General features: G+C 41.9%; 1 protein-coding gene across 1 annotated transcript in view; it reads right to left on the bottom strand.

The window, feature by feature from the left end:
• The window catches only part of GDI2 (GDP dissociation inhibitor 2), a 59,068-nt gene that overhangs the window by 33,771 nt on the left and 1,544 nt on the right, over window positions 1-23,753 (bottom strand). The window contains exon 2 of the mRNA XM_073619394.1: window positions 731-838. Coding sequence (XP_073475495.1) covers window positions 731-838 — 108 coding nt within the window. The remainder of the gene's footprint in view (window positions 1-730; window positions 839-23,753) is intronic.

Here is a 23,753-nt window from a genome sequence, read left to right as displayed (position 1 = left end):
AACCCACGCAGGCACAGGGAGAACATGCAAACTCCAAGCAGGTAGTGTCGTGGTTGGGATTCGAACCAGTGACCCTTCTTACTGCTAGGCGAGAGTGCTACCACTACACCACTGTGCCGCCCAACATATGGTAATGCTTTTATTTAGCGCAAATATATGCTTTAATGCTGACCTAAAGTTACCAAGTTTTGAATTTAGATTTAAAAAAGGTACATTTATTTTAAGAAAAAATTAAATGCACATATATTTTGCAGTGGGAGAAAATTATGCATGTTATAATTTATTTACAGGAGCCTGAAAAGCATTGCACCCATGATCAGATAATCGTGGGTGCAATGCCACGCTACTGCACTCTGCAGTACTCTGTCCATGCGTGCTTTCAGTTACTGAGCTGGATAAAGCTCCAATGGGCTACAAGTGTGTTGATTGCGATTACTGCACACATGTTCTGTTGAGAACTACTAGTTCGCTTTGGTGGCAGATGGGACTTGTAGCTCAATCATTCACAGCATTCATTTGCACCTCAAAATACAGGTGTAACATGGTACAAAAGCTGAGGTTGTCCATCAATACTGCACTGAAAAAAGATATTAACATTCTACCAAAGTAATATGTTACAGTTGCCAAGTAACCAAGTTAAAAGGTCACGCAAATCCCTTAGTCTCTATATGGGGCGCTAATAAACGTTCATGCTTTTTTTTGTTAATGTTACTAACAAAAGGTATCTTACATCTTCCAGAGGTGTGATGGAAGCACTTTCTCCCCCATAATAAGAATTGCGATCCATATGCAATACCTTCTTCCCATTTACGGACATGATTCCTGACAGGATACATTCCTACAGGGAACAAAGACACAGGTAAGGATTACGAACAGAGTAAAGCATGCCAAAAAAAAACAAAGTGAATTAAGGTAGGGGTGGTAGAGCTGCACGATTAATCATTAAGAATCAAAATCGCGATCTTTTTCTCCTTCCCGATCTTCAAAACAGCATGTCACGATTTTTCTAACAAGTGCAGAGTTCTCACAACTGGGAAAAAAAAATCCAGGCAGCCTGCCAAGTTTTATTACAACACTCCAAGTAGAAAAAGTATCTTTTCCTTCTTTTATCAAAGGAAAGAAGGTGTGTAGATGAGGGAAGTTTAACCATTTAAAGACCTAACCTTTTATGACATTTGTTGCTTACAAGTAAAAATCATTTTCTGCTAGAAAATTACTTGGAGCACAGAAACATGAGATTTTTAATTTTTTTTGCAGAGACCCTAAAGAATAAAATGGTGGTTGTTGCAATAATTTTATGTCACATAGTATTTGCACAACGGTTTTTCAAACGCAATTTTTTTTTTTTTTTTTTTAAATACACTTTAATTAAAAAAAAAAAAAACTAAACAGTGAAGTTAGCCTAATTTTTTTGTATAATGTGAAAGAAGATGTTAAACCGAGAGAATTGATCTTTACTCTAAGCAAAAAAGAAAAAAATTGTGATTCTCATTTTAGCCAGAACCGTACAGCTCCAGTTTGTAGTACAGCTCAAGTTGTAAGCTAGGAAATCGAGGTACACATTTCTATACAATCTGAAGCCGTGTACGATTTACTGTTAAATGGTAGTCTGCATTTAGAAAAACAAAGCTAAAAACTTCTCTAATCACTTTTGTTCATATACAACCCCAATTGCAGAAAGGTTGTGTAAAATCTACATAAGATAATGCAATGATTTGTAAATCTCAAAAACCCATATTTTATTCACAATAGAAAACCGTAAACATATCAAATGTTTAAACTGATAAACTGTACCATTTGATGAAAAAACAAAGTAATGTTGAAATTATCGGTAGCAACACGTCTCAAAAGTCTGGCCATGTTTACCACAGAGTAGCATCCCCTCTCCTTTTAACAACACTCTGTAAATGTTTGGCAACTGAGAACAGTTGCTGAAGTTCTGTGAGATGTATGGTCTCCCTTTCTTGACTAATATAGGATTCCAACTCCCTTTCAATAGTGAAAGTGCTGCCGCTTGCTGTGCCCCCACTTCTCATTCCTCCAGAGTGGTCTCACCAATACAGGTGGTATGCTACTGGCCAAATCACCATATGAAAACAAAAAGAAAAAAAGCCAAAGAAAACCGGTGCAGCCATCACATCTAATGATTGTTAAGCAGCAATATATCACATTTTTAGTTTGGGGTTTAAACACCACGCTGACCACCTGACAAACGACTAATATCTTAAAATGTTTTAACTGATTTAGATAAGCAAATCAGTAGGCCACAGATTAGCTAGAGTGTTTATGATTTCCAAGCACAAATATGTAGGTGAATAGGAGTCAAAAAATCTGCAGGAGACACAATTCACTTTCCAGTTACAGGACTGAACTTGTGCCAAGACGAGATGGCCTAACAAGGTGGTTTAGGTTCAGAGTCTGACCAAGATAGCAGTTTAATTAGCGATTATGAAACATGCACCAACTTGTAATTTTAAGAACCAATGTTATCGTAAAAAAAAAAAAAAAAAAAAAAAAAAAAAAAAAAAAAAAAAAAAAAAATTATAACACACCTCTTCCTTTACAAATGCTTTGAATTTTTAAATGTAAGATTATTGCCTTAGAAGGTAGGCTTAGTGCAGGTGACTGGTTCTATTAGGCCTTAAATTGGTTGTAAACCCTTAGGGCCCTTTCACACGGGGAGTCCGTATTTCATCCTTCCGTTTTCGGATGAAAAACGGACATACATGTATCCCTATGGAGCGTCGGATGTCAGCGGTGACATGTCCGCTGACATCCGACCCGCTCCGATCCGAAAAGTGTAACGAAGGAGAACCCTACTTTTCCATCGGTTTTCGGATCGGGCGACGACGGACACTACGGTCCGTCATCACTGATCCGCCCCGTGTGAAAGAGCCCTAACAGACCACTTTGACCTACAGGTAAGCCTAGATTAAGGCTTACCTGTAGGTGCAAGAAATATCTCCTAAACCTACACAGTTTAGGAGATATTTGCAAAAGACAGGCACCGATGTCTATGGTGCATGCACCGTAGACAACGGCGCACTGAGCGTGCCGTTTCTAACGGAGATCGTGCCGTTAGTGGCGGCTCCCACACGCATGCGCAGGAGTGACGTCATCGTAGCTCCGGCCAGTCACATCGCTAGAGCCGCGATACCCGGAAGGAAGATGGACAGATGCATAGTAGCGCATTATGCTTTACCTTTGCAGGAAACAAAGAGGAAGTAAAACCGATCAGGGTTTACTTGCTCTTTGAGGCTGGGTACACACCATTGCAAATTTGATGTGGGATCCCCGCATCCAATTCACAATAGCAGGAGACTGCAAATGGCTCTCTATGGAGTCAGTGCACATATATCGGATGCGGCTCCGGTGCGAATTTGTACAGGAGCCCTGTGCGTCTTTTGGTTCACACGCAATACCGATGCGGCTCCCAGCAGGGGTCCTGTGCGTCCTGGTTCAAAATTGGGGCTGAAATCGGACCTGAAACTGAACAAGGCTGCACAGGACCCCTGCTGGAAGCTGCACCAGTATTGGGTGTGAACCGTGCCTTAATGTCACCACTGCACCCAGTTGAAGCCAATTGAGTGTTTGATCAGCTTCTACACCAGGTTTGAGACCTCTCCGAACCTAGAAGTGCTCTGAGCTGAGTGCCTTCAGGCACATACTAGCTAGAGGAAAATCAGGCAACAGCTGTTGGAGCTCTTCATCCTGATATCTACCATGGAAATCACATTTCGAGGGAGGCTTTCAGGTTATGGTTAAACTCCTTGTGGCTGTAGCTGCTGGAAGTTTGCTTATATGCTGACGCTGCCACTGAGGTAACATGCTGGTGGCAACAAAAAGGCCAACAATACATTTTCTACATTGAAGTGAACATGTGCTTTATTCATGCAGGGCAAAGTAAAGAAAACAAATTTGGAAAACAGATAAATACACAAATTCCTTGCTAGGTAGAGTGTAAATTATCTTTGTAGAATCACAGGTTGGTATCAGAATATGCTACTTATACAAAACACTCTAAAAAGGGTCCCAAGGGAAAGTGAAGGATGTGCAGAGGGAATGCATTCATAGTAGGTTTTATCAAATTGCTTCATCCTAAAAGACATGCAGTGGTGGGGAGTTTGGGTTTCTGGAGCCAAATAAAAAGCACTAACTTTTTTTTTGAGGAGAAAAAACTAAAAATGAAAAACCACATTCAGTAAACGAAAAAAAAAAAAAAAAAATCCAGCCAACAATAAACATAAGCCTCACAACAACCATGAGAGAGAATTTCTCAGTGCTGATTGTTGGCAATCGGATTTTCCCTGGATCAACTTTACCTATAAAAGTTAGTACCCAGTTATATTATGTACATTTAGGAAATAATCCAGGCCTTTCTTAAAGCAATCTACTGAGCTGGCCAGAACCACCTCTGGAGAGAGTCTATTCCACATTTTCACAGCTCTTACTGTGATGAAACCTTTCTGTATTTGAAGATTAAATCTCTTTTCCTCTAGGTGTAAAGAGTGCCTCCTTGTCCTCAGTGTTGACCGTAAAGTGAATAACTCAACACCAAGTTCACTATATGGACCCCTTATTTATTTATACATGATTATCATATGCCCCTTAATCTCATCTTCTCAAGAGTGAATAAATTCAGTTCCTCTAATCTTTCCTCATAGCTGATCTCCTCCATGTCTCTTATCAGTTTGGTTGCTCTTCTCTGCACTTTCTCCAAGTCCCCGATATCCTTTTTGAGATAAGGGGACAACAAAAAAAAAAAAAAAAAAAAAAAAAAAAAAAAAGGGAAAAAGAGAAGGAAGGAAGGAAGGAAGGAAAAAAGGGAAGAAAGGAAAAAAGGGAAGGAAGGAAAAAAGGGAAGGAAGGAAAAAAGGGAAGGAAGGAAAAAAGGGAAGGAAGGAAGGAAGAAAGAAAGGAAAAAAAGGGAAGGAAGGAAGGAAGAAAGAAAGGAAAAAAAGGGAAGGAAGGAAGGAAGAAAGAAAGAAAGGAAAAAAGGGAAGGAAGGAAGGAAGAAAGAAAGGAAAAAAGGGAAGGAAGGAAGGAAGAAAGAAAGGAAAAAAGGGAAGGAAGGAAGGAAGGAAGAAAGAAAGGAAAAAAGGGAAGGAAGGAAGGAAGGAAGAAAGAAAGGAAAAAAGGGAAGGAAGGAAGGAAGGAAGGAAGGAAGAAAGAAAGGAAAAAAGGGAAGGAAGGAAGGAAGGAAGGAAGAAAGAAAGGAAAAAAGGGAAGGAAGGAAGGAAGAAAGAAAGGAAAAAAGGGAAGGAAGGAAGGAAGAAAGAAAGGAAAAAAGGGAAGGAAGGAAGGAAGGAAGAAAGAAAGGAAAAAAGGGAAGGAAGGAAGGAAGGAAGAAAGAAAGGAAAAAAGGGAAGGAAGGAAGGAAGGAAGGAAGAAAGAAAGGAAAAAAGGGAAGGAAGGAAGGAAGAAAGAAAGGAAAAAAGGGAAGGAAGGAAGGAAGAAAAAAAAAGGAAAAAAGGGAAGGAAGGAAGGAAGAAAGAAAGGAAAAAAGGGAGGGAAGGAAGGAAGAAAGAAAGGAAAAAAGGGAAGGAAGGAAGGAAGAAAGAAAGGAAAAAAGGGAAGGAAGGAAGAAAGAAAGGAAAAAAGGGAAGGAAGGAAGAAAGAAAGGAAAAAAGGGAAGGAAGGAAGAAAGAAAGGAAAAAAGGGAAGGAAGGAAGAAAGAAAGGAAAAAAGGGAAGGAAGGAAGAAAGAAAGGAAAAAAGGGAAGGAAGGAAGAAAGAAAGGAAAAAAGGGAAGGAAGGAAGAAAGAAAGGAAAAAAGGGAAGGAAGGAAGAAAGAAAGGAAAAAAAGGGAAGGAAGGAAGAAAGAAAGGAAAAAAGGGAAGGAAGGAAGAAAGAAAGGAAAAAAGGGAAGGAAGGAAGAAAGAAAGGAAAAAAGGGAAGGAAGGAAGAAAGAAAGGAAAAAAGGGAAGGAAGGAAGAAAGAAAGGAAAAAGGGAAGGAAGGAAGAAAGGAAAAAAGGGAAGGAAGGAAGGAAGAAAGGAAAAAAGGGAAGGAAGGAAGGAAGAAAGGAAAAAAGGGAAGGAAGGAAGAAAGGAAAAAAAGGGAAGGAAGGAAGGAAGAAAGGAAAAAAAGGGAAGGAAGGAAGGAAGAAAGGAAAAAAAGGGAAGGTAGGAAGGAAAAAAGGGAAGGAAGGAAGGAAAAAAGGGAAGGAAGGAAGGAAAAAGGGAAGGAAGGACGGACAAAAAAAAAAAAAAAAAACCACACGAAGGGGTGGGAATTCTAATCCCCAAAACAAGGAGAACTAAGGCAAAGATGTAGAAATATTAGGAGACGAGCTTGGTAACCACGTGGTACCTGGGGTCGCAGACAAAAGGTACGTGATAATACTAGCATTTTTCATGCATGATAATCCATGATATTCTGTGTTTAAATCGTCTAAAGTATACTAAGGGTGTCTTCCATGCTCCCGCTATAGTGGTTTTTGCCGCCAGTAATAAAAAACAAGTCAAATGTTTCAATGTACGCGGCCACTCAGGGAAAGCACATTTAACATGAAAACCCTGGTGCTGCATGCAAAGCAATTTAAAAGTATGGGATTTAAAAAAATATATATTTTTTCTCATTCCTCTGATGCTGCATATGTCCCCTGGCATCTCCAACACTTAGAACCAAGCAAACACCGCAGATTGCTCGGTTCTTACAGCTCCCGAGCAGAGAGCTGCTAACAGTCAGCAACGATCTGCCCCCAGCACTTGCTGTGGAGGGGGTGGTCGGCTCAGCCTCTCAGCAGCTTGCTGAGAGGCTGAGCCAGGTGCTGGTCCAGGCATGTGGGAGGATCCAGATTCAATTGTCGCGATCCTGCCTGAGCCTGGACCGGCTGTGTGACGTCAGACAGCGGGCTGATGTCCGCTGGAGTGCAGAGCGGACTGCACTCCTGTGATGCACAGGAGAAGTACAGCCAAACGAGCTTTGCTGTAATTCTCCTTTAAGATAGTGTTGTCACCCTTAGACAGGAAGTGCTGGGACAAAGGTTTGTGCTTTTTGTACTGAGTGATAAAAAAAAACAAACAAAAAAAAACAAATGTTTATCAACATTGGTCAGTGCTGAGAGAAGAGAAGAGATATACAATGTATTGTTTGGTTCTTTTAGATCAAAGGGATAAACGTCTGCCTGTAAATGAGGTCAGTTTAACCACTTAGCGTTTTCAGCATGTAAAACACCAGAAAAAAAACACCCAACAAGCAAAATCCCATTCATTTCAATGGCACCTGTTCACATCTGAGCGTTTTGTCACTTGAAGCAAAACGCCTGAAGCTCAAAAAAAAAAAAAGTACATAAGCTTCTTTTTAGGCAGATTACAAGCGTTTCTGCTTTTTACATTGGTGACCTTTTGACCTGTACAAAATTGCAGCAAAATGCACGACTTTCTGCCTGAAAAAAAAAAAAAAAAAAAAAATTACGCTCAGGTGTGAATGCAGCCTAAAGGGGTTGTAATGGTTTATTTTAAGGCTGCATTCACACCTGAGCATTTTCAGCTCGTAAAACACCCAACAAGCAAATTCACATTTGAGCGTTTTGTAGCCTGAAGTAAAACGCCTGAAGCTCAAAAAAAGTACATAAGCTTCTTTTTGGGCAGATTACAGGCATTTCTGCTTTTTACATTGGTGACCTTCTGACCTTTACAAAATCACGGCTAAAAATTGCTGTAAAAACGTGCAAATTTCTGCCTGAAAAAAAATTCGCTCAGGAGTTATTGCAGCCTTGCGGCTCTGTTCACAACTAGGCATTGCTATTTTACAGGCATTTTTGCAGCGTTTTTGTACAGGAGTTTAAGGTTAAAAGGTCACCAATGTAAAAGCAGTAAAACGCCTGTAATCTGCCAAAAAAGAAGCTCCTGTACTTTGAGCGACAGAATGCTCAGGTGTGAACAGGGGCCATTGAAATTAATAGGATTGCTCTTGTTGGAGGTTTTTAGAGCTGAGGTTTACAGCAGAAAAACACCCACACACACTTAGGTGTGAACAGAGCCTTTATACCATGTTTTTATTATTACCTCCTCTGTGCAAGAGTTTGCACAGAGCAGCCCAGATCCTCCTTTTCTCGGGTCCCTCTTCAGCACTCCTGACACCACCCTCCTGTTAAGTGCCCCCACAGCGAGCCGCAGCACCCTGTGTCCATTCAGACACGGAGCCACGGCCCCACCCCCTCTCACTGGCTCACTGACTGACAGCAGCGGAAGACAATGGTGCTCCGCTGCTGTCTCAGCCAATAAGAACAGAGAGTCCCGGACAGCCGAGTCTCTCGTGCAACATTCCTGGATCGAGATGGGGCTCAGGTAAGTATTAGGGAAGCTGTTGCACACAGAAGGCTTTTTATCTTAATGCATAGAAAGCATTAAGAGAAGGAAAAAAAACTTCTGCCTTTACAACCAATTTAATACTACAATTAACAAGGAAAAAGCGCACCTCATTACTTGGACAGATAATGAGGGTATGCATTAAAAAATACAACAATTTAGAGGGCGGATAACGTGAGACGGCGTCTACAGGGAGGGAGGAGCCTGGGTGCGTAAGCCGGCCGACGAGTGTGGTGGCTATGAGAGGAGGAAGCGAGAAGCCGGGGCCGCGATCTCATCCCGTCGGACGCACGCAAGTCAGCAGAGGCGCTGGAACGTCTACCCGCACAAAAGAGCACGGGGCCGGCATTGTATAGTCCGTGCGGCGGGTCATTCAGCGCAGGTCCGGCATCCTTCTCTCCCCCCTCCCCCCCCCAGATTCTCATATACGGCGGCTCTGCCTCAGATAGCGGAGGCTGAGCTTGCAGGACAGGACGAACAGCCCCCCGGCACTATGGAGGGAGAATACTTCCCAGCCCTCACCGAATGGTCTCTCGTAAGTACAGCTTTGATGCCCAACACTCCTGGAGAGAGAAGGTAAGAGTGGAACACCCCACAGTGTGAAGAGCACGACATGTCTGTATCTAGGAAGTGTTTCTGCTGAAATCGCATCCCCACTCTGATGATGTGTTTCCACTGAAAATACTCTGGAGAATACAGCATAAATGAAGGGAGCTGAGGGGAGGATTGTTTGAATACTTTGTAGCTGGACTGGTGGAATTGCTTAAAATTTTTTCCCCTTTGGATTGCTTTGAACTCTCGTTTGAACTGCTGATTCATTGCAACCCTTTGTCAGTAGCACCATGCCTAGTTTCCCTGAAGGGGGAAGTTGAAGTGTCCCGTAGACCGGAAAGGAGGCAAGGGCAGACCTAGAACAGTAACCTGGCGCAGAGGAACGAGGACATACGTATAAGGAAATAAAAAGTTTACAAACTGGTATATATAAAAAAGGAGAAAGAAGGAAGAAAAGGTTACCTATACTGCAGGGGGGGGGGTTGGGTCTGTCGATACACCATGAGTAAATCCTCGTCACCCAAAACCCCAAGAGACAACACCTCGAGAAGTACAATTAAACACTACCTGGCCCAGGGGCTTAGCCCAAATAACAGCAACTCAGTTCATCCAAAGCAAGGTAAAGCGGATAAGAAGAAGGGATCCGAGTAAAGGAAAGATGGGACCCCAAACCAGTCTAAAGAGGATTTAGCAAATGAAAGCGAATTAGAAACAACCAGATTGGAAGATCAAAGGACTGAGGCCCAACTCCCTACAAAAGGAGATATTTTGGTAATGTTGACTAGATTGGAAAATTCCATTAAAAAAGAGATCAACCTGTTGAGGTCTGACCTGGGTCACTTGTTGGCCAGATTAGAAACGGTAGAAGACACTTTGGACAAACAAGCCCGGGAGAGCTGCATGTTCAAGGAGGGGGGGGGGTGAAGGGGGGATGGGAGGAGTGGGGTGGATGGGGAGGGGCTGTAAAAACAGTTATAAACTTGCTTTAGATCAACAAACCAAGCCTTTGATAGCAAGTTTGGATTATAGAGATGACAATTAATTTCTTGACCTACAACGTTAGGGGACTGAACATTCCAAGCAAGAAACACATGATAATGAGGGAGCTCAAAAAAGGTACGGGGCGGAAGTGGTATTCCTTCAAGAGACACATATCTCCCATGAATCAAACATTAAATTGTCATCTAGGGACTTTCCGTTGTGGTTTTATGGAGATACAGTTACTAAAAGAGCAAGGGGAGTAGCAATTGGGTTCGCGAATGGAACTCGTTTGCATCGGAAGATAGGTTAACCGACCCGGAAGGTAGATTCCTGTTCTTAAAGAGGAAACTAGGCGACGAGGAATTCACACTGGTAAACGTTTATGCCCCCAATAAAAACCCGATGAAATATTTTAAAAGTATATTGGCTAAGCTGAGGGATTTCAGGAGAGGTCACACGATTATGATGGGAGATTTGAATTTTTGTATGGCACCCGGTCTGGACTGTGGGACCCGGGCGCAGGAGACTACTACTACAAAAACTGCATGCCAGCCAATTGGTGGACATTTGGAGAATTCAACACCCCAAAACACAAGATTTTACGTTTTATTCTCCCGTGCACAGGTCCTACTCTAGGTTAGACTACATTTTTGTAGAACACAGGGATATAGGGAGAGAAACAAGAAAACACGCATACTTATGGATGAGCTAGGCAAAGCCGAACAAGAACACAAACACATCCGGCCCGTCATCAAGATCTATACCAAAAGGTAATAAAAGAACGGCCTTAAAGGCTCTATTTGAACACAAAACTAAGACGGCCCTGAATAGGACTGCAAGGGACAGATACAAGTGGGGAAATAAACCCACTTGTTACAAAAATGTTACAAAAGAAAAAAGCTATCAATTTTATACAGAAAATCCAAACTAAAGATAGTAACATGGTCTACTCGCCTAAAGGAATTGCAGATATATTTAGAACCTATTATCAAGAACTATACGCAGTACAGCAGCAGGAAGTCAGACCTGGTGAAAACAACAGAAAAATAACCACTTTTCTCAGAAAGGCAGGACTCCCGAAAATAGCCAAAGAGGCCAGGGAAGCGACGGAGGCCCCGATCTCTGAGGAAGAAATAGCAAAGGCCCTGTCCGAATCGGCACCGTGGAAGAGCCCTGGGCCGGACAGATTTACAATATCCTATTATAAAAAAAAAAAATGTAAAACTGTCCTGGTCCCAAAGCTTTGCCGATACATGAATGGCCTGGGGGTAGAGCATAATTTAAGTAAAGATGCACTTGCAGCGGCTATCACCGTCATTTTAAAAGAAGGAAAGGAGGGGTTGTTGTGTTCTAGATACAGGCCAATTACATTACTTAATGCTGACATAAAGCTTTTTGCTAAAGTATTGGCGGGGCGGTTGACGGGAGTAATGAATAAACTAGTTAACTGGATCAGGTTGGTTTTACCCCTAAAAAGGGAAGGAAGGGACAATGGGGTGAAAACTATACTTCTACTCCAAATGATAAAAGAGAGGGGACCCTCAGGACTGCTACTGTCAATTGATGCCAAAAAGGCTTTCGACGGGGTAGACTGGGGGTTCATGATCCAGACATTAGAGACTATGGGCTTTGGCCCAAGAATGATTGGTTGGGTCAAGTCATTGTACCATCATCCAACTGCATCCATAAAAGTAAACGATCTAGTGTCTCTCCCTTTTGAGATGAAAAATGGGACGAGGCAGGGGTGTCCCCTATCTCCAATGCTAATCGTCCTCTCCTTGGAACCACTTCTGGCCACGATACGCAATGACTCCAGCATATCTGGTTTCAAGCTTGGAAAGGAAGAACACAAACTCTCGGCTTTTGCAGACGATATACTGTTTTATGTCACGTTCCCCCGGAAGACAATGCGCAATTTAAGAAATACCTTAAAACAATATGGGGAAATCTCCAACTTTAAAATAAATCTTGCAAAATCCGAGATATTAAATATCAACTTAAGCCATACAGAAGAAAGAATATTAAAAAAAAAAAAAAAAAAAGAGTTTAAATTCACCTGGACTAAAGAATTAAAATATCTGGGGATTAAATTAGCAAACACACGGAAGAAGATGTACAAAATAAACTACATTCCCCTACTAGACGAAGTTAGGTCAGATTGTAAAAAAAATTTCTTGGAACATCTCTATCCTGGCTGGGACATATTAATATTATAAAAATGGCGATCCTCCCCAAGGTCATGTATAGACTTCAGATGGTGCCATTAGCCCTCCCCCAACAATACTTGAGAAAATTAAAAATGTTGCAAATGAATTTAATTTTGAAACATAAAAAAACCGAGAGTCTCCTTTCAAATGTTGAAACAGGGGAAAAGGGAGGGAGGGAGGGAGGATTAGCGGTCCCTGACACCTCAGCCTATTACAAAGCTGTTGTGCTGTCTAGAGTGATAGAATGGGGCAAGGAAGAAAATGAGAAAAAAAATGGGTTAGTATAGAGAAAACACTAAGTAAAGCACAATTGGGAAATATTATTTGGAATCCCCCACAACATGGAAGACTAGACGAAAATACTGACACATAATGTTTTCAAAATTTGGGATGGGATATATAAATGGCTTAATGGCAAATACAATTCACCTTTAATTACACTGTTAGATAATTAATATTTTCCACCAGGAATGAAAAACATAGGAGGAGTTTGATTAAAAAAGGATGTCACACAATTAATGGATATAATAAAAAAAAAAAAAAAAAAAAAAAAAAAAGGAAAAAATGATTCCTACACAGGATTTGATGCACAATAATCTAGCACCGGAGATGGTTGAATGGCAGTCTCTCCGGTTGAACCACTTTATTAAAAACTTGCCTCAACCTATTAGATCCGGAGAAGACCTCTCCATTTTTGAACGATTGTTCGTGGAAAAGGACCCGAGAAATACTATATGTAAAATGTATAAAGTTTTATTGAAGGCAGAAGTGGAGATACCGCCATTCATTAGAAAATGGGAGAAGGAATTAGGGACAACGCGTGATAAGAAGTTTATAGGAAAAATTTTGAACCTTGCCCACGCCTCGGCAGTGGATAGCAGAACAGCAGAGATGAACTAAAGTGTCTAGTAAGATGGTACTCAACACCAGAAATAATAAGCAAATTCAAGGGCAATACACCAGCAGAGTGTTGGAGCGGCTGTAAAGAGGTTGGCTCCATGACACATCTGTGGTGGGACTGCCCTAAAATAAGGGAATACTGGAAAAAGATCCTGCAACTCATTAAGGAGATTACAAAAAAAGAAATAGTGGGAGATCCTTGGGTGGTGCTGTTCAATGGTGGGGTGGGTGACATAAAGCAGTATAAAAAGGTCCCTGACCCCTCATCTCTTAAACGCCACTAAGAGACTCATACCCAAGAACTGGCAAAAGAAGGAAATTCTATTAATCTGGGAATGGATAGATATGGTAGAGGAAACATATATAATGGAATGTTGGGGTAGCACTATAGACGAGGAGAACAACAACCATGACAAAATGGGAGGGATGGACAGCTTTCAAAAAGACATGGAGTTACGCCCAGGAACTGAGACTGTAAGGTCTATGGTGGGGAGATGAACGACGTAGGTCTTAACTTTGTGACCGGTAAGAGAGCAGAGGAGGGAAGGGTTTTCTAGGGGGTAGGGTTAAGGGAGGAGTTAGTAATAAACTGCTGGTAAATTTTGTCATTTTTAAAACTGCTACGATGATGAGACAATGACAGGGACGGAAAAGACGAATTGTAAGGCTGAGTCAAGTCCCTTGATGTAGTCTGCTGAAGTGGCAAAAAAAAAAAAAAAAAAAAATTTTTAAAACAATTTAGACCATGTCAGACTCTTTCAGAAAAGAATGCAGCCCTGACTCAACATAAGGATTTCCCCTTTTACAAAAAACAGGATGCCCAACAATCCTTCATTTATCAGGAAGAGAAATGGTTTAATGCATGCTGAAAATGGAGATCCCAGGACTACAACAATCACATAACATGACAAATCCTAATGCACCATTTATGTGAAAGAAATTGGTAAAAGGTGGTACTCTTAGCGACATAATTCTGTATTCTTTTACAGCCAGTACAACAGAGCTAGGGATAAGTCAACATATTAGCCCGTTTTACGGTTCCCACCCTGCAAGTAACATCTAATCTAAAGAAGTACAGTTCTATTTACCAGTTTAATGCACTTTTTAACCAAGCACAGCTTTTATTTACAAAATAGGCAGCAAAGGCACGGGAACAGAAATAGGTCCTGGGAGATTGCCTGTGAGCAAATACTGCCTCTGCTGCACTAAAATCCTAAACAGAGATCTTCCCAGCTTATTAAGGTAAACTAAGGCTGCTTTCAGTTTTTCAAGCGCTTTTAAGCAAAAAAGAAGAAGCTCCTAAAAAGCACAAGGAAAATGCTTCCTTTAAAATCAATGAATGTGTTCACATTGGGGTGGTGCGCTTCTGCTGCAGAAAAAAAAAAAAAAAAAAAAACCTGTCTGCAGCATGTTTAGGGGACTTGGGGAAGTGGAGAAACACACCAAAAACACACCTTCCATTTAAAGCAGTGGAAAACAGAAAAAAAAAATGCACCTGTGATGTGTTTTTGCTGTGGTTTTTGAGTCACGTCCTTTAAAAAACGCACCAGACGTGGTAAAAATCGCGACAAAATCACATATGCATTTTTGCAGCAGATCAGTGTGAAAGCAGCCTAGGGTTAATAAATGTGTGACAGGTTTGTGTTCTCACAGGAGTCAAATTCTACAGCCTCTGTATTTACTGAGCAACTCCTGGATGTAATTTGGGGAATTGCCAGCAAGTACTAGGGGGTGCGGTATATGGACAGGCCGTACTACATACATCCTATGTACTTTGATGGACGTGTATAGCACATCCACACTTAAAGTGGATGTAAACCCAAGTCATGAAATTTGAGCTGGGCACATATCTGCAGTTTTTTTTTTCTTCTCGCTCTTCAAAGCATTAAGTCCTGTAGCTTTCTCCTGCTCAGTAGCTGTTATCAGCGTGATATTTTCTTATTCTTATCAGAAGTTACCATAAAATATATTATAATATCCTTCCCTACATCACATTATATTCACTTGGATGGAAAGTTTGGCCTTTCTGGCAGAGACAGGGTTCAATTTTTCTGTTCTAATACAGAATGTTGAAATCACTAAATCACTGGTGTTCGACACAAAAATCTAAGTGCAACAATAAACAGTGTAAAAGGATCCTATTCTAAACTGTATGCAATATTGCTTAGAACACCAACAGTCAAATCTTTTACAAGATGACTTTGCCATTCTTTACCATTACATAAACTGCAAAGGTACAACATACATATAATTCTGCCTTTGTGCAGGAACACTGTTGCCTTTGTAGTATTCAAGCAGTGGCTTATGTCTTGAACTTTCCTAAGGCAACCCAATTAACTGAAGGCATTTCAAATTGCCATTCCCAGGAAAATAACGGAAACACATTTCTGATCATACAACAAATATGAAAAAATGCTGTGTATTTAGTTTTAACCATATCAAACCCAGACAAGTGATTACATAATCAAACGACATACAGCCACTGAGCCAGAATTAAAGAAGAGAGGTATTCAATGCTGAGTGTAAAGACCCTCCTTGTGTAGAATGCACACAGAACTGAACCAGCTGCCCACAGTAAATCTCCTTTCACTCGAATACTGTTTAAAGCTGATCTCCACTTTTCATTTAACTTTAGTTTGTTTGGACCAAGCTGATCCAAATGAACTATTTACTTTACTAACAGTTGCAGAGGCTGCGAAAGCTGTATAAATTGTATCCAGCCTCAGCTACGCACATTATGCGGCACTCTATTCCAGCAGATGAAGGAGAATTTCACAAAACAAAAACTGAGTTGGGCTGACTGCTGCTCAGCCATTCAGAGGAAAAAAAAAAAGAAAAAAAAGAAATACAGACCTGATTGGTGAGAGTGTTTGGATGAGGTGGAGAGACAGGCTGATAAAGTCACAATTCGAGGAAGCTTGGTTTTTCATTCATAGAATACAATGCTTTCTTTCAATGGTAGAGCAGTGCTCAACCCGACTCCATTTTGCTACAGGAGCAGGATGGAAGTTCTCATCTCACTGACACAACAGTGTTGAATACTGTATGTAGATGAAGCTACATACAATTTATACAGCCACTGCAACTTAGTGAAGTAAATGTATTTATTTTATTCATTTCAGGTACTTATATAGCGCCGTCAATTTACGCAGCGCTTTACCTATACATTGTACATTCACATCAGTCAATTGTAAATTGTTTGGACCAGCTTTAAATTAAATATGGAAACACTTCATGCAGCTAGGACAGGTCATTAAACACTTGAAGAATGAGCCTTATGTAGATAAGCCAGTGACATGACTAAATTAGAACGTTGCCTCCTTCCTTTACACACTACCATTTCTGCTCTCACTGAATAACCTAGATACACTGTTGTCAGTTTCTAAATTAGAAGATGCTTAGTGCAAGATGAGCAGAAATCTGTCTTTCATACTTTGTCTTGCTGAACACTATCATGGGTAGTTAGACCCCTTTCACACTGAGGCAGATTTCAGGTGTTTTAGCGCTAGAAATAGCGACTAAAAACTGCCTCCCATTCATTTGCATGAGTGCTTTCACAGTCGGGCGGTGTGCTTGCAGGATGTTAGAAAAACTTCAACAAGTAGCATCTTTGGAGCACTTTAAAAAGCACTCCAAAACACCCCTGCCCATTGAAATGAATGGGCAGCGTTTCGAAAGCGCAGCAAAACTGGTGTTTTTTTGGATTTTTTTTTTTTTTTAAAGGTCACACAACCACCCACTAGCGCCCAGACACAGATAAAACAAAAAAATGTCTGGCCCTTAAAGGGGATGTAAGCCCTCTTTTTTTGAAAAAAACAAACATGTCATACTTACCTCCACTGTGCAGTTCGTTTTGCACAGAGTGGCCCCGATCCACCTCTTCTGGGGTCCCTCGAAGGAGAAGCACTCTCCTTGGGGGTCGCTGTGCGGGCGTGCTCCCGATCCGGCTTTTGCATCCAGACATAGAATGCCAGACTCGGCACCGCCCCCCCAGTCATTGGATCTGACTGACAGCAGCAGGAGCCAATGGCTGCGCTGATTTCAATCTATCCAATCAAAAGCCAAGGCAACGGGCAAAGAGGGACTGCGCGTCTCCGCCGTGGGAATGAACGGACTCAGGTGAGTAAAATGGGGGGGCTGGTCAGTGTCAGAAGTTTTTTCACCTTAATGCATAGGATGCATTAAGGTGAAAAAACACAAGGGTTTACAATACCTTTAGGCTGGGTTCACACTGCTGCGGTGGCAGACATCGCATGTGATTCGCAGCGCACTGCTGTTCACATCACATGCGATGTCTGTGCTGTGCGATATCAGCCATACAGATAGTATGGCTGATATCGCACCGCATTCGGTCCAAACTCGCACAGGACCCTTTTTTTTGTTCGGACCAAAATCGGATCGCATGGGTGTTCACACCTATGCGATCCTAAAATGTCCGAATTGTCAGTTCGCATTGCGATATGCGGGCTGAACTGGGGGTGTCATCAACATTGTATGACACTCCCCAGCAGTTCGCATATGGCAGTGTGAACTGCCGTGCGAGCTGGTGCGATGCGGGAACCCGCAGTAAATTCGCTGCGTTCCCGCACCGCAGCAGTGTGAACCCAGCCTTAAAGTGGATGTAAACCTTCACATTTCCCTAGTAAAGTGAACAGCCTCAGATGATACACAGAGAAGAAACAAATCTCCCTACATAAGTTTTACTTGTATATCTGTGGTCTTCAGCTTTATATATTCTTTAGAAAGTTCAGATCCTGTTAAGAGATTTTCTTTCTGTCAGCACTGCAGTGAAGTCTGGGCATACAGCCAAGACGGCTGACTGGAGGAAAGGCACACACCCCTCTCCACATAGGTAGAGACTTTCAGGAGTTTTTCCTTGAATAATTTTAGGGAAGTTTTTGGGGTGGGAGCCTCTAGGAATTATTTCCATGTTAGTTCTGCCCTCTACCTTTCCTCCTCAGAGATGCAGCAGGAGGGGCTGAGATTCCTCTGCTGATGTCAGTCTGGAGGAGAGGAAGAGAGAGCTGGCCAGTCATGTGATCGTAATCTCTGCTCTTAAATTAGGTATTTGCAGCATTTATATTTATAAACCATTCACAGAGGGGGGCACTGCAATTGGAGGAATTGCTGATGGTGTATACAGATTAACGTTATGAAAGCAGCAGGAGGGGGGAGGGGTGGCTCACCCAAAGACATAGGGGAAGAGGGAGGAGGACACAGAAGCAGAGAGGAGAGCAGATAGCAGGCTGCTGATGACAGAGGCACATAAACTGACCACGGTGTCTGGTCTCAGCAGTCATGATACACCGTGGTCAGTTTACAGATCGGTGGGCAGAAACTGGCAGGATCAGCCATTTTTTTTTTTAGGGACTAAACGACACAGGACAAGCAATGTGTCAAATAACATGCTTTAACCACTTGCCGACCAGCCGCCGCAGGTCTACTGCGGCAGAATGGCCCGGCTGGGGAAAAAATTCATTTTGAATCGAGTTGAGAGGTCAAATCAATTCAAATTTTCAGAAAATCGTTTTAGATTTTTTTTTTTCCACCAGGACCGGCACTGACACCGCACCAGTCCTGGGGAGCTGCGGGCAGGAGTTTTTAGGCAAGGCCGCGGCTTCGCCTAAGAACTCCTGCCTGCAGCTCCTCAGGCGCGGCACGGTGTCCAAAAAAAATAGCAGATTTTTTTGGGAGAAAATCGCCCAGCTCTAGGCAAAACGACGTTATGCAACGTCACTTCGCCCTGTGGCCACTAAGGGCGCACGCCCGCTGCTCAACCCCGGATCAGATGCGAGTGCCCAGTGGTCACGATCACCACCGGGCTCCCACGATCGCTGCTGACACACCGAGAACCAGGATCTGTGTGTGTAAACACAGTTTCCGGTTCTCTGAGGGAAGAAGAGACTGATCATCTGTTCATACAGAGTATGAACAGCGATCTGTCATCTCCCCTACACAGTCCCCTCCCCCCTTCAGTTAGAACACACACTAGGGAACACAATTAACCCCTTGATCGCCCCCTGTTAACCCCATTCCTGCCAGTGACATTTTTACAGTAATCAGAGCATTTTTATATCGCTGTATAAATGCTAATGGTCCCAAAAATGTGTCAAATGTGTCCGCCATAATGTCGCAGTCCTGATAAAAATCACAGATCGCCGCAATTTCTAGTAAAAAAAATAAATAAATAAATAAAAATGCCATAAAACTATCCCCCATTTTGTAGACGCTATAACTTTTGCGCAAACCAATCAATATACGCTTATTGCGATTTTTTTTTTACCAAAAATATGTAGAATATATATATATCCGCCTAAACTGAGGGAATTTTTTTTATATATTTTTGGCGGATATTATAGCAAAAAGTAAAAAATATTGCGTTTATTTCAAAATTGTCACTTTTTTGTTGTTTATAGCACAAAAAAAGAAACCGCAGAGGTGATCAAATACCACCAAAAGAAAGTTCTATTTGTGGGAAAAAAGGACATCAATTTTGTTTGAGTGTAACTTGCACTACCGCGCAATTGTCAGTTAAAGCAACGCAGTGCCGAATCGCAAAAAGTGCTCTGGTCAGGAAGGGGGTAAAATCTTCCGGGGCTGAAGTGGTTAAAGGAGCAAGATCCATTCTTTTTTGGGTTAAACGCTTTAATTGATTTCAATGGCCAGAATAAAATTGTTCTAACCACCGGAAGAAAACAGTGATTATTGCTAGCGGCTATTGAAGCCGCTAGTGATAATCGCAAGAGAATCTAGCAGGCTGGTTGTATCCAAGTTGATTGATCAACTTGGTGCATGCAGCCTGCCCGTTAATGGTTCAATTCTCGTCCGGTTCCTGCTGAACTGGCCAAGATACGAACAGTGTATAGCCGGCCTTACAATTTTTCACAAGTGGCAAGCATTTGTTTTCCCAGAACACTACATGAGTTTGCAAATCATCCAGTGTGCATGAGGCCTTACTATATACAAAACAAATATGATCATTCTTAAGACATGTACACATTGCAAAACAGCATGCAAAGACATTTTTAAATATTTTGGGTTTAACGCAGAGCTTGAATCTAGGATGCAGCTGAAAAAAAGTCAGTTTTCTTCAACCACTTGCCTACTGGGCACTTTCACCCCCTTCTTGCTCAGTCCAATTTTCAGTGATACAACACAAACATTTTTGTCATTTTTTTTCACAAAAAAAGTTTTCTTTGGGTGGTAATCAACACTGGGTTTTACTTTTTGCTAAACAAATGAAAAGACAGAAAATTTGTCAAAAACAAAAAACACAAAAACCCTTTTTCTTTATTTCTGTTACTAATGAGAGTGCCCTGATTATCAGTCCCCTGTCACAGGATAGCCATTATCGGTTTTCCTTTCCTCACTCTAACAGCGATGAGGAAAGGAAATGCAGATAACTGGCTTTTGTTTACATGCGATCAGATGCGACAGGACACAGCTGATCAGATGGTAAAGGGCTGCAGTGATTGGCCCTTTACCACGATCTGTAATCAGCTGTGTCCAAAGGGCACAGCGATCACAGAGCGCGCTCAATGTGTCCTCCTAGAACTGGACAACCGTGCTGTAGCCATCTTTTGGCTATAGCTTGGTGGGCAAGTGGGAGGCGGATGCAGACAGCTGACAAAAGCCCAGGCACCAGGATGCAATTTCTACTTGGCAACCTGGAATTTTCAAGCCCTGGTTTAATGATACTTTAATGTGCAGATGTAGCTAGTGTTTACCTATACACCTAGCTAGGGCTGGGGGAAAAAAAAAAAAATCGATTTGAATCTTGAATCGAGCTGAGAGGTCAAATCTACAGCAAATCAATTTTTTAGATTTTTATTTCTTTTCACCAGGACTGGTGCCGACACCGTGCCGGTCCTGAGGAGCTGCGGGCAAGAGTTTTTAGGCGAAGCCGCACCTAAAAACTCCTGACTGCAGCTTCCCAGGACCGGCGCCGACACCGCTATGGGCAGGAGATTTTTTTTTGGGAGAAAAATCGTCCAGCTCTACACCTAGCTTAGTTGATTAGCTCTACATAACAATGTTATAAAAAAAAAAAAAAAAAAAAAAAAAAAAAGTCAGTCAGGCGATTCTTGCCAGCAGGCATGGACACAGTGAAGGAAGGGAGAGTAATAGAAAGTATCCAAGTACTGATATCCAAGCACTGAAAGTGAAAGAAAAGCACAAATTTTGGGTCACCAAACAGTAATGGGGGGGATATATCCAATGGAGACTAGTTCTGGTGAATACCTGGTACTTTCCTCGCTTTAAAGGGATTTTCTCTCACTTCTTATTTTAGCTATGGGACAGGAAGTGAAGGAAAATCCCTCTAAATGGGACAAAATAAAAACAAAAAAAAAACAAACAAAAACAAACCTGACTTCTTTATTCAAAAAAAAGAAAAAAAAAAAATTCTTTCAAGTGAGACTAAATGATTCAGCCTAAACCGACCTCCAATCCTGCAAAATATTGGAAACTATGTTCTTTTAGTGAAAATGAAAAAAAATAAAACAGATCTGTTTGGGCCCCTTGTATGTACCCCAGTGTGGCTCTCTAAGACCCCTTTCACACTGGGGCGGTTTGCAGGCGTTATTGCGCTAAAAATACCGCCTGCAAACCGCCCCAAAACAGCCTCCGCTGTTTGTTCAGTGTGAAAGCCCGAGGGCTTTCACACTGAAGCGGTGCGCTGGCAGGAGAAGAAAAAATCTCCTGCAAGCCGCATCTTTGGAGCGGTGTATTCACCGCTCCTGCCCATTGAAATCAATGGGACAGCGCGGCTATAGCCACGCTATACGAGTGGTTTTAACCCCTTTTCGGCCACCAGCGGGGGGTTAAAACTAGAGGTCGACCGATATGGGTTTTTCTCTGGCCGATGCCGATATTTAGAAATCGCGGTGGCCGATATGTGATGCCGATTTTTTTGGGCCGATATATTTGGCCGATTTTTTTTTTCTTTTTTTTTTTTTTCTTTTTTCCCTTCATCTCATAAAATCTAACAGTTAGACCCCTTTCACACTGGGGCGTTTTTCAGGCGCTTTTGGGCTAAAAATAGCACCTGCAAAGTGCCTATAAAACTGCTCCCCTGCAGTCTCAGTGTGATATCCTGAGTGCTTTCACACTGAGGCGATGCACTGGCAGGATGTAAAAAAAAGTCCTACAAATGGCATCTTTGGAGCGGTGTATACCACTCCTCCACCACTCCTGCCCATTGAAATGAATGCGCACAGCTGCCGAAGCGCCTGCAAAGCATTTTGGCAGCCGCGCTTCAGGGGCGCATTTAACCCCTTCCTCGGCCGCTAGCTGGGTTATAAGCGCCCCGCTAGCAGCCGAATAGCGCCTCTAAAATGACGGTAAAGCGCCGCTAAAACTAGCAGCGTTTTACCATCAACGCATGCCCGCTCCAGTGTGAAAGCAGCCTTAAGTAATACAGAATTTTTTTTCATTTAAACATTAAACAAAACAAACCTCCAATCAGTTCACTTGTATGTATAATTTAGAAAACAAAAAAAAAAAAAAAAAAAACTATCTTAAATATTAAATACACAAAAACAGGTAATCAAAACTTTTGGACGAAAAAAATGGGCTAACTTTACTGCTTAGGTTTTTTTTTAATTCATTACTGTATTTTTTTTTTTTTTTAAATTGCGTTTGAAAGACCGCTGCGCAAATACCGTGTGACATAAAATATTGCAACAACCACCATTTTATTCCCTAGGGTCTCTGCTAAAAAAATATATATAATGTTTGGGGGTTCTAAGTGATTTTCTAGCAGAAAATACTGGATTTTTACTTGTAAGCAACAAGTGTCAGAAAAGATTTAGTCTTTAAATGGTTAAACTGAGAACTTCTACACACAGAGTTCAGTCTATTGATAAAAAGAACCTGAAAAGATACAATGTATCTTCTTATCAGACTTGGCAGGCTGCCCAGGGAGGAGAGAATCCTCTCCACAGATAACCTCAGGAAACTTGCATTAACTTCTATTACAGAAGTCATTTGCAAGTCACGGCTGAAGTTACAATCGGCCTTTTTTATCAGCACAATCGGCCGATGCCGATTAAGTAAAAAACGCCAAATATCGGCCGATATATCGGTCGACCTCTAGTTAAAACCGCACCGCTAGCGGCCGAATACCGTGGTAAAACAGCACTGAAAATAGCGCTGTTTTACCGCCGACGCCCCCTACCGCCCCAGTGTGAAAGCAGCCTTACTCTAACTTCCACTCACCGAGTGAGAGTAGCGCATGTATATTCCTGTGCACAACGCACATCACCTAAGAGCCATTGTGATCTAACTGCACATGTGTCCCTGACATCTGTTGTGGATCCCCCCCAAAGTTTATCAATGGGTAGTTTGTGTTTTTACATGCAGCACAGCCAGTGTTGCCACATGGAAGCACAATAAACCACCCATTGATAAACTTGAGGGAGGAACCAGAATGAATGATGTCAAGAACCCATGCGCAGTTGGATCACATGCAGTATGGGGGTGTGCCAAGGAGGGCGGCTACCTTCCTACATAATGAATGTTGTCATCCTCCTAAAGGAAGCTGGAGCAGGGAAGAATTTAAAACATTTTTTCCAGATGTGCTGTCTAAATCTTCTTTTACAAGGGACAAAGATCAATACAACTGATGCTACAGATTTTTCTTTCTCTTTAATTGTGTTTAGTGTCACTTTCTGTTCTACTTTAAAACTGAACTCTGGTATAAGCAAATATTGTCAAAATACAAGAGCCATGTGTATTTCTTCTTGAATCCGAGTGCTTTGTATATTTTTTCCATATCTGTGCAGTAATCCAGTGTGTTCC

The sequence above is a fragment of the Aquarana catesbeiana genome, linkage group LG03, assembly GCF_042186555.1.
Source record: "Aquarana catesbeiana isolate 2022-GZ linkage group LG03, ASM4218655v1, whole genome shotgun sequence".
Lineage (NCBI taxonomy): Eukaryota > Metazoa > Chordata > Amphibia > Anura > Ranidae > Aquarana > Aquarana catesbeiana.
This window is presented reverse-complemented; position numbering and strand designations above follow the sequence as displayed.